Source organism: Rhinoderma darwinii, chromosome 10 (genome assembly GCF_050947455.1).
Source record: "Rhinoderma darwinii isolate aRhiDar2 chromosome 10, aRhiDar2.hap1, whole genome shotgun sequence".
NCBI classification, from domain to species: domain Eukaryota; kingdom Metazoa; phylum Chordata; class Amphibia; order Anura; family Rhinodermatidae; genus Rhinoderma; species Rhinoderma darwinii.
In genome coordinates, this window is record NC_134696.1 from 89,138,211 (window position 1) to 89,158,755 (window position 20,545).

General features: G+C 41.2%; 1 protein-coding gene across 3 annotated transcripts; it reads left to right on the forward strand.

Moving 5' to 3' along the window:
• The first annotated feature begins 687 nt into the window (after positions 1–687).
• On the forward strand, positions 688–20,277 carry LOC142661549 (interferon regulatory factor 3-like). Of its 3 annotated transcripts, none has more exons than XM_075838966.1 (11): positions 688–786; positions 1,794–1,864; positions 4,333–4,523; positions 5,583–5,748; positions 7,999–8,102; positions 9,909–9,963; positions 11,850–12,059; positions 13,294–13,374; positions 15,637–16,005; positions 18,592–18,710; positions 20,048–20,277. In XM_075838966.1, exons 3-11 carry the CDS (start codon positions 4,359–4,361, stop codon positions 20,210–20,212), a joined length of 1,434 nt encoding a protein of 477 aa, XP_075695081.1. In that variant the 5' UTR covers positions 688–786; positions 1,794–1,864; positions 4,333–4,358; the 3' UTR covers positions 20,213–20,277. The 3 variants fall into 3 exon arrangements, with proteins under 3 accessions (XP_075695081.1, XP_075695083.1, XP_075695082.1); XM_075838968.1 differs by having other exon boundaries at positions 9,912–9,963; XM_075838967.1 differs by lacking the exon at positions 688–786 and adding an exon at positions 815–1,281.
• The last annotated feature ends 268 nt before the right edge of the window (positions 20,278–20,545 follow it).

A 20,545-nucleotide genomic window follows, 5' to 3' on the forward strand; every position in this document is an offset into this window, starting at 1 on the left:
GCCTGTACTTTGATCAGGGATAGATGGAGGCACAAAGGATAATGATGATTATTACTGTGTAAGGGCTTATTCAGACGAACGTGTAATACGTCCGTGCAACGCGGGTGATTTTCACGCGCCTCGCACGGACCTATATTAGTCTATGGGGCCGTGCAGACTGTCTGTGAGTTTCATGCAGCGTGTGTCCGCTGCGTAAAACTCACGACATGTCCGATATTTGTGTGTTGTTCGCGCATCACGCACCCATTGAAGTCAATGGGTGCGTGAAAATCAATCGCAGCACACGGAAGCACTTCCGTGGTACGCGCGTGATTCGCGCAACAGCAGTAAAAAGTATGAATGAAAACAGAAAAGCACCACGTGCTTTTCTGTTTACAAACATATAAACGGAGTGTTATAATGATAGCGGCTGCGCGAAAATCACACAGCCACGCATCATACGCTGCTGACACACGGAGCTGTTATGGACCTTTTGCGCGCACAAAACGACGTGTTTTTTGCGCAAGCAAAAGGCACACGCTGGTGTAATCCGGCCTCAGACAGTGTGCAGGGAGGGAGAGTCTGCCTGTAATCTGTAATTAGAGCAGGGAAGGACCATGTGACCATAGAGGGGCGTGGCAGTATGCAAATAGCTGAGGTGCTTTGGAGGAAGGGGGAGGCTGCAACTGTCTCCTCAGATGCAGCTGGGGATCATGGGTATGGTGGGTTACAAGACAGGAAACAGCCAGTAAGGGATGTAAACAAACAGAAAAAGCAGCAGTGACGATGGAAATCAAACAGAAACTGGTTAGAAGTTTAATAGGGGGTATTAGGGAAGGCAAATCAAGGCTGGGGGACATTTTTTAGATTCTTTTTTTTCCTGGACAACCCCTTTAAATCTCTTAGGCTTAAGATAGTGGAGAGAATGTTTCCCGCTTCTCTCGTGGTCTAGGTTAATAGAGGGAGTTACGCTTGCTTTCCTGGCAGTCAGGGTAATAGAAGGCTTAACGCTCCCTTCCTTGGTGATCTAGGGTAGTAAAGGATATCCTATTTTATTCCCTGATGCATGGTGGGTAGTTTACTCATCTCCCAGCAATGGGTCCTACCGTGATAGAACAATGTGGACAGGAAGTTGAACGCCATGTGCTCATCCCATTTAGTTTCCCTTCCTGCCCTGCACTTATAACACAGATCAGTCCGAGGCAGGGACAGTGCAGACTGCGCACCTATGCCTGATCAATAAGGAAACAATCAAGGGGTATGGCGCTGCCTGGATCCCCGAAATTCGATTCACACTTTTTAGTAAGATTAATTTTGTTTTGCTAGAAAGTACATCTTATACTCCGAAAAATATGGTAATTATAGAAAATGTTCGTAGAGCTAGAATCATATAATGATCTAACTTCGGTTCAGTACAAACACGAGGGTCTGGATATTATCTCCATTATACAGACAGTTAAATGCCCATCTGAAACTGTCCTTATAGTATGTCAATAAATGCAGGATTTGTACTTTTATTCCTGAAAATTTGTACTCATTTTCTGGTAAGGCGGAAAAACTTTTAGCCTTCTGAGAACCATATAAAGAACATTTTCAAGTTATAAAAGTTATGCAACATCCCTTGGTTGAACTTGAGGGACATGTGTATATCTTCGACCGTACTATGTAACTATGTAAGTTATAAAAGAAAATGTCTTTAGCGCCACCTAGAGGTACAAAGATCCTGCTTAGTAACAAAAGAGGGTAGAGCCGGAAATAATGCAGAAGTCTGGAAAATGAAACTTAGGCTCATATAAAAGCTTTACACTTTCCAGATTACTTGAAACCTATACAGACTGCGATGGATGGTGAGAGCTTGAAGATCTTGATAGCTGCAATATATTAGGTCAGTACAGTCCATCTTCTCGCAGACATTATATATAAATATCTATATACATATCTATATATATATCTATATATATAGATCTATATATATATATATATATATATATATATATATATATATATATATATATATATATATATAATATCCAAAAATGGCAACAGAACTCTGCAAACACTAATGCCACCTAAACACTATAAATAAATGAATATGCATTGCTGCTGAATCTACTTACAATGTTGAGGTTCTTTTGATCAAATTGTGTGAGCCTACCTGCCACGACAAGGCAACCGCTATAGGGTGGGTCCCTACGCTGCTCGTACCCCCAGAACTGAGACTAAGCCTACATATACATGGGGATAGTAGGAATATATATATATATATATCATGTGGCCATCGTATATACAATTTTTAGCATAATTTTTCTACCTTCTTATTGCCTGACACCAATGGGACTATTAATAAATGTTCAAATTTAAAAAAAAAAAATACTGTATATATTTTAGTGTATGTTTGTGCAAAATTTTCCATTTGGACCTTCTAGAATAGCAACTGAATAGGATCCGTTGATGGATCGAAAAATGTGAACGTCAAATGTGATTTAATATGTAAAACACAAAAACATAAGTGTGACCCTTAGGACAATTTTCACATTTTGGGTTTGAAAATCGTCCATAACACCTAGACCCCTTGTGGTTCTAAGGAACAGGACGTAGATTATGATAGAGTTCTGTCCTGTTCAGTAGAACCCCAGGTTGGGGGTCCAGGTGTTGCAGCTGCAATACAGACACTAAAATGCAACTGTATTATGATCTCGTGAGATTGACCAGGGCTTCATCGGGATAAATATTGCACTAACACGTTATATCATATATGTTGTTTTCTTATAAGGTAAAATGAAGTTGTATGCTACGCAAAAAGCTCAAAAATTGTAAAGTTCTTTTAGAATTGCATGTAATATTATGCAATCACAATTTTACGTGATATCACAAGGCTATTTTTATATTTAGAACGCAAAAAAAGAAGAAAATCAAAGAAAATGAAGTGTAAAATAGGTTGCGATGTACTTATCGTATGATCTTGGTGCAACTTTCAAAATACTTTTTTATTAAAAATTATTTTTACTTTATGAGATACAGCTGCTTTCTATCCTGTATACAGAGCAGCTGTATCGAGCGCTGAGACCTGAATCCGTCAGGTCAGTGAGACTGACGGGTTCAGTGACAGCGGGTCCTGCGTGTCTCTGACATGCAGGCTCGTGTGATAGATAACAGGTGGGTCCTGTGTGTCAGAGACACGCAGGACCTGCTTTCACTGAATCCGTCAGTCCCACGGACCTGAGAGATTCAGGTTTCAGCGCTAGATACACCTGCTTTGTGTACAGGATACAGAGCAGCTGTATCTCAAAAAGTTAAAATAATTTTTCATAAAAAGTATTTTGAAAGCACCAATCACACTGATACACATTTTTATTTAAAAAAACAAACAAAACGATTTTAAAGGTGTACATTAAAGTTAAAGTTTACCTCCAATTATAAAGAAAGTGTTCTGGATTTTGCAAAATCATTTTTCTATATAACTTGTTTAGTGAATTCTGCTCATAACTTTGCAGCAGGAGATAAAACGGAGGTCCGAGGGCCCGCACCATAGAATTTATTGTAATCCTGTGTATTTAAATTTTGCCCAACTCGCTAGACCTGTCGGACAGTTTTCTTTTTCTTACTCTGCCATATAAAACCCCTTTAAGCCTTCATATTATGTCAGACCTCCTCTGGTTCTACTGAACCAAACTTGGATCACCCTAGGGTTTAGTGATCATCTAAGTTTGATCTAGTAGGACCGTGGGGGTGGTCTGGGTGACGTGGTCATAATTCAGAAGCTAAAACTGCTGCGTGAAACCATCCTTAAAGGGGTTGTATAAGAATAAAAAATGATCCCGTCTGCACAGGATAAGTGATATTTGTATGATCGCTGGGGGCCCTATGGCATGGACGCCCAATTAATCACGTTAACAGGGGTCCCTAACCCCTTTTTTCTCCTCACTGCTTGACCGCAGTGAGGAGGACATTAAAAAGAGCGGCTCTATTTAAGCTTTTCCTTACTGCGGTAGGCGAAGTTAGTGTCAACACGGGTTTGGGACCTCCGTTCTTGTGATTGGCGGGGGTCCCAGCGTTGAGCTGGTGGATAAGTGAGAATTGTCGACTCCGGGAATACCCTTTTTAAACCATGGAACAGGAACCAGCATTAGAATTTCCACACAAACCAGTGCTTGCCGACACAGCTGAAAATGGTAAGAAAGGGTTGTCCCTAAAGGAAATCCAAATCAATGGATTTTATTCGCTACTCTAGGGTAAAAGTGTATCTCCGATGACACTAAAAAAAGTTGCTAGAAACAACTATGGAGATAAAGTAATTTCATGTTACTGTTAGACTTTACCATACAATTGTAACACCATTGCTTTGTATTTCAGTCTCCTACTCACCACAGGCTCCAAACATGAGCTCCCAAAAGCCTCGTATTATCCCATGGCTCATCAGTCAAATTAACAGCAACTTATACCCAGGGCTGGAATGGGTAAACAGAGAACATACTCAATTCCGGGTGCCTTGGAAGCATGGGCTTAGGCAGGACCTGTCTTTAGATGATTTTAAAATTTTTGAGGTAAAAACAAATTTTTACTATTATTGTTGATTTATCCTGAAAGTCGTTTACGCTGGACCTCTGGTAAAGGGATTTTTTTTCGTCAAGACAACCCCTGTCCATGTCTCCTATTATAGCATATGGACATCATAGAGGGGGGGGGGGGTCCTTTGCATAAGTTATGGCCGCTGCAAGGAAAATATCTGGCTGGTGATTTAACAGGCAGATTTTTCATCTGGAGTCTAAGAAAACAGAAGAAGCTGTTATGGTGGCCATATTGGTTGTCAACAGACGTTGAGAACCCTGAATAAAAGGTGGGGGGCAGTGTTTTTTGAAGGAGGAAAATGGAGAGTAATAGTCCCATACTGTGCCTATATTATACAGTGCCAAAAAACATTACAATACAGTGCTTAGTCCAAAACAGGGCCTAAATAATACTACCATACAGTCCCCAGTCCTTGACTCTGCCTAATTAATACCACCATACAGTGCCCAGTCACCTACTGTTCCTAAATAATATGATACAGTACCCAGTCCTCTACTGTGCCTAAATAATAACACCATACAGTGCCCAGTCCCCTACTGTGCCTAAATAATACCACGATACATTGCCCAGTTCTCTGCTTGCCTAAATAATACCACCATACGGTGCCAAGCAATAGCACTATACAGTGCCTAGTCCCACACTCTGCCTAAATAATACCACGATACAGTGCCCAGTTCTCTACTTGCCTAAGTATTAACACCATACAGTGCAAAGCAATAGCACTATACAGTGCATAGTCCCATAGGACATATGCCTAAATAATACCACCATTCAGTATTGTACAATTTTTCACAATTTACATTTTTATGGTAGGACTTATTTAAACAACAAGATCTGAGGGAAGGTGGACCTTTAAATTAAAAGGAGCCAAAGAAAAGCCATTCTCCAGCTGCCAAAAAGTGACATTTGACATTATTTTATGTGCAGTGGGCAGAACTAACAGTAGCCAATAAACCATAGATTATGGATCCATAGTATTGTGAAAGAAAATAGGTATTGTGGTAAATTATAACCAAATCTCATTGTCTCCACAGGCCTGGGCCATAGCCAGCGGTTGTTATGATCCCTTGACGGAAAAACCCGATCCAGCACGTTGGAAAAGGAATTTTCGCTCTGCTTTAATTCGGAAGGAAGGCATCCGTATGAAACTAGATCATGGCTCAGATTCTGTGAATCCCCACAAAATATATGAGATCACCAGTAAGCTTATTTTTTAGCAATAAGTTTATTAAAAGTTACAAAATAATTCTAACTATAGTGTATATATATGAGGGGGCACTTTGAGAGAGGGAGCCTAGTTCTGGTTGGTCCCATCCCTTTTGCTTTGGAGGACTCTCTAGAGGAACTGCATTGTTAGCTGGTGAATGGTGCCAAGAGTTAAGAGAGGGTGTGGAGGGAGAAAAACACCAGGCCCTTCTATTCTGGATGGCAAAACTAGACACCGTAAGAAGGGCCCAATTTGATCCATATTAGAATGGTGGGGGTCCTATTCTTTGGCACCCCGCCGATCACCTGTTTTAAGGGGACACAGCACACGTACGAGCGATACAGCATTGTTTACATGGTTTCCTGCTCACTCGTACTTTGCACGCGCTATTACATGTGTAGCGGCTGTGCAAGGGACAGTGGTGCAATACCTTATACAGCCTCTACAAATGTAACGGCGTGTGCCCCTTCAAACAGCTGATCGGCGGTGATGAGAATGAGAATCGAACCCTCACCAATCTAATATTGATGGACTATCCTAAGGATAGGCCATCAATTTAAAAAATCTGGATAACCCCTTAAATATTATGGTAGTCAATATTATATTTTGCTTGTCAGTATTATATTACATTGATCAGTTTAACATTACATCAGTCAGTATTATATTGCATCAGTTAGTTATTGGTGTGATTGACTACATTATGGTTCTGTAATAACAAAACATTAAATTGTCATCAGCTAATGTCAAAAATCCCCTTTTTAGTGCTTTATTCACACGAACATGTGTCAAAACGGCCGTGAAACATAGTACTGGATGCGTTTTCACAAATTCCTCATAGACTTGAGTCTATTGATGGATCCGTGAAAATGGGCAATAATAGGACATGTCCTATTTTTTCACAGGCCGTTCACACGGTCTGTTAAAACAACGGCCATGCGAATAGCCCCATAGAAGTATATTGATTTTTATGACGCCGTGTGACGGGTGACGGCCATTAAAAAAAAATGTCCGTCACACGACTGATTTCACCGTTCGTGTGAATAAGGCCTAATATTTAATAACATATACCTGACAAAAAAATTTTCGCACAGTTAAAGGGGTATCCAACAACTTATTGAGAACCTGTAATCTTCACAGATGTCATTAAATTATAACATCGGTGTAATATCCTAATAGCATTATGCTAGTAAATGTTATTGAATCCCCTAAACAGCCCCCCAAAGTGCCAAGCAAGGGTACTAAAAAGAAAGCACTTCCTGGTTCTGTGGGGTCACCTGGTGTATCACATGATCCCACTGAGCCAGTCAATAGCAGTAAAAATAATCATGTGACATACATTTCACAGCAGCTCAGAAACAGAAGTCACAGAATCTTTTTCAGAGCTGCTGACTGGCTAAGAGGGATCATGTGATATACAAAATCATTTGTAGAACCAGGAAGTGATTTATTTTCAGCTCTCTTATTTGGCACTTTGGGGGGCTGTTTAGTGGGTGTAATTATAACTCTATTAGGGCATCACACTGATGTCCTTATTGAAATAGGTCGGTCATAGTTCTCTTAAAATGATTATTTTATAAATTGCATGATTTAAAGTGTAGCTAAACGTTTGACAAACTTCTGACATTTCATAGTGACATGTCAAAAGTTTGGATTGGTGGGGGTCCGAGCACGGAGACCCCCACCAATCGCTAGAACGAAGCAGCTGAAGATCTCGTGTGAGCGCTCAGCCGCTTCGTGTCTATTCGGCTTTTTCCGGAAAACCGATGTATCGGAGTACGGGCTCATAGACTTTCTATTGAGTCCATACACTATACATTTATTTCCGTAAAAAGCCGAACAGAGCACTTCAGCTGCTTCGTTCTAGCGATTGGTGGGGGTCTCAGTGCTCGGACCCCCACCAATCCAAACTTATGACATGTCTCTATGACATGTCAGAAGTTTGTCAAACGTTTAGCTACACTTTAAGAATTTTTTTTTAATAAGAATAATAGGTTAGATTCGACCATTGTATTTTTTTGAGATGCAAATCAGTGGAATGCCAAAACTGGCGAATCAAATTGTTAATCTCTGGTCAAAATTATAGTAATTCTAGTCCACAAAAGTTCGTATATTACCAAAAACATCAATAGTACGATGCCCTCTAGTGGTCTTATCGAGAAAGCCTTGTAGTACTATTTGTAAGAAGTGTTTCTCTAACTTTCACATATTCCTATTGAAAGAGACCAATCCCTTGTCTCTTTAAGTTCCAGCGCAGGGAACCATTCCTGTTGAACACTTTAACAGCGCTACTGCGAACCCAACTTCACACCCAGTCTCCTCCGACAACCAAGAAGTGGGCACAACAATGGTGAGTTTATATTTTTTAAAGTGTCTTCAATGATCCCTCAGTGCAGTTACATGATCATCATCTTTTTCCACACTGGTGGTTTAGTTACATTTATTATATAATTATAATGTCTTTGTAATGAAATACAGCACTGACTTCCTTCTGAGCTCGTGCTTATAATACGGAGCAGCCAACGTAAACAAGCAGAGCTGCAGTGTAAAGCATAGAGTGGCAGAGCAGCCGCCTGAATTCCTGATGAGACTCCAGACTACTTCAGACTCCTATCAGACAATGCAGCTAAGCTTCAGCAACTGATCATAGCTGTACTTTAATTGTATTTCCACATGGGTTGGATACGATGCAATAAAGTATGCAGCGTATCCAAGCTAGAACCCACAGGGATGACCGCCAGCGAACTGACGAATTTGCTATAATTTACACAATATATTGGCATCAATTATAGCGAAATCTTAATTTGTGGTGCATGGGCAGCCTAAAATGCGACAAAATTAATAAAAGCCGTGCGCCTTACTCCAGTGGACTTCACAGAGTGGTAAATAGATAAGTAAATCGATTCTACACACATCAAATTAGTCCAAAGTATCCAAAAGTTTCCGATTCAGCAGAACACAAAACCTTTAGGGATTTGCAACGCAGGAATTGCAACAAAATGGCGGCCCATGGCAAGCGCCGGCCAACATTTTACACACTAGAAAAACTATCACATGACCTCAAGTCAACTTTTCTATAATGCCTTGCAGGAAAATGCACTGTGGTTATCCCTCCCTCCTGCACAGCCAATCAGGAGGGGTATAGGTAGATGATGTTACTAATGCTGGCTTTTAAAGGGGTTGTCTACTTTATATATAATGTTTTTGAACAGTGGATAAGGGGGATATATGGCACTTACTAATATACCGTGTTTAGAAGTTCTGCCCCGTTTTATTTCGCCTCGAAGCCCCGCCCCCTGGTTATTTAGGTCTACTCCCGGGACAGACCCTCTGCTCTCGTCCCAAATATGGCTGCTGATGGAAGGGCATGGGACGCGACCCTATTCATCAGCGACTCCTAATGCACTGCGCCTGCTCTAGTGTTCATCTGCACTTGCAGGCACATTGTATTACAATAGAAGACACTAATGGACGGGTCTCGTCACGTTCCCCTCCATCAAGGATCATTTTTGAGTCTAGAACGAGGGCCCTGCCCCGGTAGGAGACCTGCATAGCCAGAGGGCGGCGCTTTAAGATGAAATAAAACAGGGCAGAACTTCTAAACATAGTTTATGAGTATGTACCATAAATCTATTAACGTTATATATAAAGGGCTTGTATTTTATACACAGTCGTAAAAGAATCCGACATGAGTTTTCAGGGCATTTGGGGCACCTGCGATTCCCAGTGAATTTATTCGGACTGAATAGAACCCTGAAACGAATTTTGGAAAATTTTCTCATCGCTATCAGATACTAATGTAATAGAACTGACTGTCGCCCTGCATTATAGGAGCTCCGCTAAATTGTTAGCAACATCGTAGTGTATTTAGAAAGTTACTCAACTATTTAATGTAGAATACATAACTTGTAAAATGTTGTTTAAAGGGTAACTAAACTTTTCAAAAACTTTTGAAATGTCATAGTGACACGTCAGTTTTGATTGGTGGGGGTCCGAGCACTGAGACCACCGCCGATCACTAAAACAAAGAAGCGGAAGCGCTCACGAGTGCGTTTTGCTGCTTCCTTTCTGATCGGCATTTCAAAACTTTTTTAAAGTATCGTTACCCTTTAAGAGTGTCATGTTATATACATTATTATCCTATTATCGTCCATAGCAGAAAAACCTCTTTGAAGAACTGGAGCTCCTGAATCTTTACCAAGATGAAGAAGGTAAAACTTGACTTATAACCGATTTCTGGTACGTTAGGATTTTAGTTTCAGGGGATTACGTATTTACGTTTCATGCAGGGGCGTAGCTAAAGGCTCATGGGCCCAGGTGCAAACTTTGAGTTTGGGCCCCCCTACGCATCTTCTCTCTAACTTTCAGCTGCATTACTGGGTCTCTAAAGTAACCCCTCAAAACAAAAATATATACATCAGAGACGAATAAAACAACTTTTATAACACGGCAGGCTTACAGTGGCGCAGTTCTATGTATGATCGTATACCTAAATAATGAAGTCACCAAATAAAGGTCATATACCAGCTCTACACAGTGAAAAATTAATACACTACAGTTGTATCCCGATTTCCCTTTTCTACTCTATCCATGCCAGACCGGCATGACTTCTTCCAGCCACCACTTGTCTCTTCACACAAACTACAAATTATGCTGTTAGCCCCAATAGCCCTCTTAGTGCCCTCTCCACCTTAATAGTGGCCCCATTTGTGCCCCAAACTGTACTAGTGCCCCCTTTTGTTCCCTACAAAGTAATAGTGCCCCCACCACAAAATCAGAATGCCTTTTTTGTGCCCCACAGTAATACCCTCCTTTGTGCCTTATACAGCCACAATACCAACTTTTTTGCCCCCCACAGTATATTTGATCATTCTCTTATTGCTGGAGGCGATCGAGAGACCAGGGGTCCCAAACCCTCTGAGCCTCCTCACTGCACCCCTGCAGTAAAGAGGAGCTTGAATGGAGCGGCTGTTGAGCATACGCCCGCCGCACCATTCACGGTCTATGACAATGACGTAAATAGACTTTGAATGGAGCAATGTAGAGTGCATGCACGATCACTGCTCCATTCAATGTCCTGCTTACAGTGAGGAGGAATGGGGGGGTTTGGAGCCCCAGTTCTCATGATTGGTGGGTGTCCGAGCGAAAACAAAATGATCACTAAGGATAGGTGATAATTTATGATTCTGGCAAAAAAAAAAACTTTATAAACCTTTAGGAGCAGCCTCTTTATTTTTTATAGTTTCCTAATGGACACTGGCATAGCAGAGCTGTGTGCTTCACATTACAGCACAGCTCCAGACCTCCAGTAATGTGCAATCATGACCCACAGTAACCTCTAGCCCCCTTATCAGTGTCTTCCCGATAACTGGAGGCTGAGCTGTCCTGTGATGAATTATGACCCTCAGTAACCTGTTATCAGTGTCCTGTCTGCGCTGCTCTCACTGCTGAATCCTCCCGTTCTGTCCTCTATTTGCAGGATGGAAAGAACAGAGAGAGAGACAGCAAAGATCAAACAGTATAGGGAAAAACACTAAAGAGAGACAATGTAATTACAAGTGATGCCTGTCCAGAACTCACATAGATGTGGGGGAACGAGCAGGGATGAGACATGAGCTTTTTCCTTACACAGCGTGCGGCAGCGTGTGTATCTAGGCTCCTCCTCCCCTGTCTCCTTCAATCCAGTGCCTCAGAGCACAAGAAGGGAGGGGGAGTACACACGCTGATACACACAAGCTACTGCTCATGCGCTGTGTAAAGATCGATTTTTATCTAAGAAGCAATGATACGGACACTAAGTGTGGCGAGGGGGGCCCGTGGGCCCCTCAGGCTTAGGGGCCCGGTCGCAACTGCGACCGCTGCGACCCCTATAGCTACGCCACTGGTTTCATGTATTAACATAAAGACTTCTTCTGAAATCATAGAGATAGAGATATCCCGCGATGAATTTTTTCCATAGGAAAATTGTTCTTCTCGTAGCATACAGGGGCTTTTCCATTTTCATGCTTAAAAAACTTCAGTCATACGAATAATACCATTTTCTTAGAGATTTGTAAGTTACGTAAATTACCGCTCCTGTCTTTATATATCTTTTCAGAGTTGTATCTTCCTCATGAGGATTTTCGAGGCATTATGGAAGAAATGAATGTCAATAAAGCATTATTTGCTGAACAAACCGTCTTCAATAACGTTACATTACCACCAGAAGATTTAGGTGGTGCCGCTGCCGCCGCCCCGTTTTTACAGGAAGGCGCTTGTGCTGTTTATAGTGATATTCCACCATATGCAGCAGCTGGAGTGCAAGATGGTAGGTCCTGCTTTCTAGCTCCGCTCCATGAAGACACAGCTATCAACATTGACCCTAAGGCCAAGTTCAGACATAGCAGATTTGCTGCGTATTTGCGATGTTGAATCGGCAGTAACAGTGGATTGGGTTTTGAAATTTTGTTGCGTAATCGCCGTGGATTTCGCCACAGATTTCTTCCATTACGCCTGAACTTGGCATAACATAGCTATATCGTCTTACAAGGTTCAGAGTCTAAGGCTATGTTCACACGCTTACTAAAAAACGTCTGAAAATACGGAGCTGTTTTCAAGGGAAAACAGCTCCTGATTTTCAGCCGTTTTTTTTAGCAACTCGCGTTTTTCACAGCCGTTTTTGGAGCTGTTTTTCTATAGAGTCAATGAAAAACGGCTCAACAAGTGACATGCACTTCTTTTTCACGGGCGTTTTTTTACGCGGCCGTTTTTCAAAACGGCCGCGTAAAAATACACCCCGTCGGAACAGAATGCTGTATTTCCCATTGAAATCAGTGGGCAGACATTTGGAGGCGTTCTGCTTCCAATTTTTCGGCCGCATTGCCAGGATCTTGCTAGGAAGTCAGTGCATAGAGATCATTATTATTAGGCTTCATTCAGACGAGCGGGAATTACGTCCGTGCAACGCGCGTGATTTTCACGCGCGTCGCACGGACCTATATTAGTCTATGGGGCCGTGCGGACATGTGCGTGATTTTTACTCAGCGTGAGTCCGCTGAAAAAAAGTCACGACATGTCCGTTCTTTCGGCGTTTTGCGCGAATCACGCACACATTGAAGTCAATGGGTGCGTTAAAACCACGCATGCCGCACGGAAGCACTTCCATGGGACAAGCGTGATTCGCGCACCAGCTGTCAAAAGGATGAATGTAAACAGAAAAGCACCACGTGCTTTTCTGTTTACAAACATCCAAATGGAGTGTCATAATGATGGCGGCTGCACGAAAAGCACGCAGCCGCGCATCCTATGCTGCTGCCACACGGAGCTGGTAAGTGGTTTTTGCGCACGCATGAATCGTGTGAATCCAGCCTTACAACGTGGATACAATTTTTGTACATTACAAAAAACTGAATGTAGCTTTTTCTAGGAAAGTTGGGTGATGACCAATATGGCAGCTTTACAGCACCCACAATGATTGTCCCCCAACTTTCCTAGACTCCTTAGTATTAATCTGCCATGTTCACATTTGATTGGAATTTTATTAATTATTTATTTTTTTGCAGAACAAGTTCAGTTCCAACCGGTTCAAGACAAGGAGAACTTCCAGCACAATATTCTTAAACATTTCAGCTACAATTCACTTGGTAAGAATCTCAACATAATAATTGGAAGAAAAAAATAAGGCTTGGCAAAATTTCGGACAGTTTAATACAGTACCATATTAAAAGAATTTCATCGGATTTTAAAACTCATGTATACTAATTATATTGTCACTGCCACACGAAGCTCTGTCCTAAGGTTAGGTGAACAAGTCACTGCCCCTCACAAGGTCACCACACTCATCTCCCGCTGCTTTGAGCATTAATTAATTAATCATTAAACTGATTAATCCCAGGCTGTTCTGTCCCTATCTACATCATGACTCACAGTCTATGTTCTCACTAACATAATCACATGAGTAAACAGGTCACTGCCTCCTGCAAAGTCAGCACACTCCTCTCCTGCTTCTTTCACCATTTTAATCATTTGATAGAATACCATGTAGTCAATCTCCACCTACTTCGTCAGTGATGACGATGCCTCAAATTGATAAAGATAATGGGGGAAATTTAATAAAACTGGCGTTTCAAGTCTTAGTCTAAAACACGCTGGTATAAAATGCGCCTAATTTATTTTGTCAGTTTCTGGAGTAAAGTATAGTAAATTTGTCGGGACGCAGGATGGGCCCGCCTCTTTCCGCACGGCTCTACCCACTTTTTATAAGTGTGTTTTAGTACCTGATTTGTTTTCACATTGTAAATCATGTGATTCAAAGTTTATGTCATTCAAAGATTCCTCTTTGCAACACACGATTTAGGCCTAGTTCACATCTGCGTTGGAGGCTCCGTTAGGGACCTCCAACTCAGATTCCGCCTAAAAATACTGGAAAAAATACTGCCGCATGCTGCGCTATTGTTTCCAGTAAAACCACAGACACCCCAACAGAAAACCAACGGAATCCATTTTAGTCAATAGGTTCTGTCGGCCGCAGGTGGTGTCCGTGGTGCAACGGAAGCGGCGCTTCCGGTTATTCCCTTGTTCTGCTGCTCTGATGGAGCAGAACAATGGAATAACGAACGCAGATGTGAACAGAGCCTTATTGTGAAATAATGCCACAAACGCTATAAACGCAAAACACATGTACACTTGCGTATTTTGAATTAGTTAAAAAAAAGAAGACAATCAAGGTAAAACCTCACTAGCTGGCTGAAAACGCCAAACCAACCCCTTTCTGCGATTCAAAAAAAATCATGCCCCAAAAAATGCAGGAGAAAAAAAATGGCACCAAAAAAGTCAAACTGTTTGAAGTGAGTTTCATTTTTCCTTAATTGTCTTCCAGCTAATATCTGGCACAGTGATTTTAGCAAAAAAAATAAAAAATTCAACAAAAACAATGCCAGGAAAAACAGCATAAATAACATGGCGTTCCTCTTAGGCCTCATGCACACGACCGTAGTGTTTTTCTGGTCCGCAAATTCCAGGACCGTGTTCTGTGAAATGTCCTCCGCAGTTCATCCGTATGTAATCCGCAAAATGCGGATAAAAAAAAAAGCCTAGGTAAAACAGGATGACGACAGAACTCATTCCCGGTCGTCGCCTAGCAACACTTCCGCAAATCCGCAAACTGCGGTTGACACATGGAGGTGTATCCGCAATTTCCACGGGCCCATTGACTTCTATTGGCATGTCCGCATCGAATTTGCGGTCCGTAATAAGACATGTCCTGAGTTTCTGCGGCACGGATTTGCGGACATGCGGAGACCCGTGAAAACACGGATAGTGTGTATGGGCCCATAGAAATGAATGGGTCCGCAATTCTCCCGTGGATTTGCGGGGGAATTGCGGACGCAAAAACACGTTCGTGTGCATGGGGCCTTAGGGTATGTTCACATGGCCTATTTTCGGCCGTTTTTTGTGTCGTAAATGCACGAAAAACGGCTGAAAAATCGGAGGCAGAATGCCTCCAAACATCTGCCCATTGATTTCAAATGGAAATACGACCTTCTGTTCCGACGGGGCGTTTTTTTTACCTGGCCGTTTTGAAAAACAGCTGCGTAAAAAGAACGCCCGCAAAAAGAAATGCATGTCACTTCTTGAGCCCTTTTTGGAGCCATTTTTTATTGACTCTATAGAAAAACAGCTCCAAAAACGGCCTTAAAAAACGCAGCGAAAAACGCAAGTTGCTTAAAAAACAGCTCCTTGAAAACAGCTCTGTATTTTCAGAAGTTTTTTGCTAAGCCTGTGACCATAGCCTTAAAAATGCTGTATGTGAAGAGACCCTCACATTTCACATTATCATGTAAATTAATTATTTGCTTACATTAATCAAAGTATTGTAAAACCTTTTGTTCCTCTTTTTACTACAGTTACAGATTTTAAAGTCGAAATTTATTACCGGGGAACCTTGGTTCAAACCACAATGGTGACAAACCCACATGGATTCTATATCACTGCTGAAAAACAGCCGGTTCAAGGCGACTACTTAGACCGTGTTTATCTGCCGCAGCCTGAAACAGTCGTCTCCGATACATTGTTGGTTGAAGCCGTCAACTTACTTCTGACAAAGCTGAGAGAAGGAACTCTTGTGGAAGTGCGAGAAGGCGTGATCTGTGCTAAGAGATTCGGCCAATGTCGAAGTTATTGGAGTATGACAAATACACCAAAAACAAAAATACCTAATATGATAGACAAAGCGGAGTACTCAGTCCTGTACAGCATCCAGAATTTTATTACCGGTAATCCATTCTTATTGTGCAGCTTTGATCTGGTATTGAGGGGAAGGGTCCTCATACATGGGCCGTGTAAACGAGCGTCGATCAACAAGACAGCTCGTTGATCGGCACTCGTTTGGTCCTTTCACAGGGAGCTAGTGTGGGGACGAGCACTGGTTACTACGCTCACTCATCCCCGTACATTTCTATCATGTCGGCTGCACATCTCCCAATTTACACAGCGAGGTGCTGCCGACAACGAGAATATTTCTTGCAGCATAAAAGATACAATCAGCCGATCGACCGATCATTTGCTCGTTCATCGGTTGATCGTTGCCCTGTTTAAACAGGGAAATGATCGGGAACGAGCATTCATATGAACGCTCGTTTGCCTGATAATTGGCCCATGTAAATGGCCTTAACTTAAGAAAATTCTAGGAAAAAAAAAGTAATATCAACAGAATTATCTGTATGATTAGGGACAGCAGCCTAGAAAAGAACAGCAGGTGGTCCCCGCAGCCATCTCTGGCAATGGAGAAAAAAAGTGCAGGTGGGGAATATCAATATATTCCACCAGCAGAGACGTAAAGCCAGGATCTCAGTTTTGATGGAGTTTTTGGCCCAGTTTTTGGAGCCAAAGCCAGAAGTGGATCCAAAAGGAAGAAAAAGTATAAAGAAAAGACTGATGGATCTCCTTTCCTTTGTGTCCACTCCTGAGTTTGGCTAAAGAAAACCTGAGCCAAAAACTCCCACAAAACTACGTGTGTGATCCTGGCCTAAGATGAAGCTCCTGGATCCCAATGCACCAGGGACATGGTGCGACTGCTACTTCTGCACCCCCTCTAGCTATGCCCCTGGCCACCACTGCTTTCTAGTAAAACAAGTGATATCTACTGGTTTATTCAGGCCAATGGCTAGCATGCAATGCACACAAAAAATAAAGGCATTTTCGAGGACTTCCTGTTGAATGGGGGTGCGGGACAGCAAATCCTTTGAAGTAGAAGCATGAAGGGAGCAGAAAAGCATAACCGGAATGTTGGCTTTAAAACGTCCCGGTGCCAAAAGTGAGCAAAGGAAAGGTGGAGTACGGACCTACTCACCAGGAGCGCGTCAGGGAGCAGTGGCCAAAGCTGTCCCATTGCACAAACTGCAGCACCATTATAGTGAAAATGGATTTTTTTTTCACAGTGGGTAGTGGGGTCCTATATTAAAGGGGGGTCGCTGGTGAGTGTTTGGGGTCTAGTTATTTTATGGGGTCATGAAGAGGAGACATGAAGGATATGGGGATAACAGAGCTGGCAGGATGACCCTCGAAACTTTAGGCCCAGTTCACACTGAATTATTTGACGCCAAAACCGTGTCGTAATCAGCACCAAAAACGTCCGAAACCGCCTCCCATTTATTTCATTGGGAGGCAGAGATGTTCTTTCTCCTGCTCGTGGGAAAAAAACGGCGTGTCTTTTCTTGCCGTAGTTCTGCCTCTGACCTCCCAATGAAATCAACGGGTAGCAGAAAAAGCGTTTTTCACAGTTTTTTGCCCGCTTTGCAAGGAAGAGCAGGCTGGTCAAAATCTACCTCAAAGTTCCTGAAGGAATTATGAGGCAAATTTTTTCTGCCTGCAAAATACTCCGTGTGAACTAGGCCTTAAAGAGGCTATGTCACCACATTATAAGTGGCCTATCTTCTACATAATGTGATCGGCGCTGTAATGTAGGTAACAGCCGTGTTTTTTATTTAGAAAAACTATAAATTTTGACGGAGTTATGACCTATTTTAGATTTATGCTAATGACTTTCTTAATGCCCAACTGTTTTTCTTCGGTAACGTTTGCGTGGGAGTTAATGACAGCAAGCGTGATCTCGCGAGATCATGTATACAGCTTGATCTCGTGAGATCACGCTTGCTGTCATTAATTCCCACACAAACATTACCGAAGTGTTGGGATTGTGAATAGACATCGCGTCCTGGCTGGTAGTGATGTCTATTCACTCTCAAGACACTTCAGTAACGTTAATGTGTGAGTAAGTGACAGCACGTCATCATCTCGTAAGATCACGATGTCTGAGTACAAGAATGCAGAGAAGTGTATGACGCTGATTGGTCACTGATTGGTCAGCGTCACTTCTCACTTCTCTCCACAACGCCCACATGGTCAAAAAGTAAAAACACGCCCAGTTGGGCATTAAGAAACTCATTAGCATAAATCTAAAATAGGTAATAACTTGGTCAAAATTTATTGTTTTTCTAAATAAAAAACACTCCTGTCACCTACATTACAGCGCCGATCACATTATGTACAAGATAGGCCACTTATAATGTGGTGACAGAGCCTCTTTAAGGGGTGGCTAGAGGGGTTTAACAAGCAATGTAAAGGGTGGTCTCCTCCTTTAAAAACATGGACCTCCTCTTTTCTATGTTATTTACCAGTTAATGTTGTAAAGTTCAGCTTTGGGAATGGTCATGTCTGGTAATATCCAGCTGGGCTATAATAATCTTCTGCGTCTTGAGAGAATCACTGCCATGTACGTCTCTAGATTATGTTAGACATGCAGTAGATGAGGCAGCAGCGATACTTTACATCTTATCATTTCTATTCTTTCCTTGGCCCAGAATTAATTGACTTTGTGGAACAACGGAGGAAAGAATCTCCAGAATATTCTACCTGGATTTGTATTGGGGAACAATGGCCGGATGACAAGCCCTGGAAGAAGAAATGCATCATGGTGCAGGTGAATGGAAAATCTAGCATTAAATGGTGGCCATGGACATGAAAGTACAGACACTGTTTAACCCGACTGCAGAGATAAAGATAGATAGATAGATAGATAGATAGATAGATAGATAGATAGATAGATAGATAGATAGATAGATAGATAGATAGATAGATAGGAGATGATAGATAGATAGATAGATAGATAGATAGATAGATAGATAGATAGATAGATAGATAGATAGATAGATAGATAGATAGATAGATATGAGATAGATATGAGATAGATAGATAGATATGAGATAGATAGATAGATATGAGATAGATAGATAGATATGAGATAGATAGATAGATAGATAGATAGATAGATAGATATGATTAGATAGATAGATATGATTAGATAGATTGATATGATTAGATAGATAGATATGAGATAGATAGATAGATATGATATGATATGATTAGATAGATAGATAGATAGATAGATAGATAGATAGATAGATAGATAGATAGATAGATAGATAGATAGATAGGAGATGATAGATATGAGATAGATAGATAGATAGATAGATAGATAGAGTAGATAGAGTAGATAGATAGATAGATAGATATGAGATAGATAGATAGATAGATAGATAGATGATGATAGATATGAGATAGATAGATAGAGTAGATAGAGTAGATAGATAGATAGATAGATAGATAGATAGATAGATAGATAGATAGATAGGAGATGATAGATAGATAGATAGATAGATAGATAGATAGATAGATAGATAGATATGAGATAGATAGATAGATAGATTAGATAGATAGATATGAGATAGATAGATAGATAGATATATATGATATGATTAGATAGATAGATAGATAGATAGATAGATAGATAGATAGATAGATAGGAGATGATAGATATGAGATAGATAGATAGATAGATAGAGTAGATAGAGTAGATAGATAGATAGATAGATAGATATGAGATAGATAGATAGATAGATAGATAGATAGATAGATAGATAGATAGATAGATAGATAGATATGAGATAGATATTAGATAGATAGAGAGAGAGATAAGATAGATAGATAGATAGATAGATAGATAGATAGATAGATAGATAGATAGATCATAGATAGATAGATAGATAGATAGATAGATAGATAGATAGATAGATAGATAGATAGATAGATAGATAGATAGATAGATAGATAGATAGATAGATTTAAGGAGAAATGGACAAACCTACGTTTTCTCCAGTTAGGTAAAAAAACAATAACATCACATCGACCTGAATGGTTTCTCCGTCCTATAATATATCAGTTTTCCAATAAATCTCATTGTCCTTTTCTTTATTGTAGGTGACCCCTGTAGCAATGCGTCTTCTTCACGACTTAAGTTACAGCACCGGAGCTTCTTCTCTACACAATAGTGACATAAACCTGGAAATCTCGGACTCCTTGTCCAGTACAAATAACCTGATGTCACTTCTGAGGAGCATCGAGGGCATGATGGACTGGGAATAGAGAAGAGTTTTTCCTTTGTTAATGTATACAGCTAATAATAAAATGTGAATAAATCGCTGCTGTAATTGGGCTGCAGTAGAGTAAACAGCCCCTGGTCCGCTCAGCTGCTGCCACATGAAGATTTAGATTGCCAGTTCTTGTTTTCGACAGGGAGGTGAAGGCTTCTTCACAGTAAGGGTATGTTCACATGGCCTATTTACGGACGTAATTCGGGCGTTTTTGCCCCGAATTACGTCTGAAAATAGCGCCTCAATAGCGCTGACAAACATCTGCCCATTGAAAGCAATGGGCAGACGTTTGTCTGTTCACACGAGGCGTAATATACGCGCCGCT

Excerpts from the sequence above, each read along its gene's own strand:
- LOC142661549 (XM_075838966.1), top strand. The coding sequence starts at position 4,359 with ATGAGCTCCCAAAAGCCTCGTATTATCCCATGGCTCATCAGTCAAATT. Across the intron at positions 12,060-13,293 it reads AGCAGCTGGAGTGCAAGATG|AACAAGTTCAGTTCCAACCG; the intron begins GTAGGTCCTGCT and ends ATTTTTTTGCAG. Across the intron at positions 18,711-20,047 it reads AGAAATGCATCATGGTGCAG|GTGACCCCTGTAGCAATGCG; the intron begins GTGAATGGAAAA and ends TCTTTATTGTAG.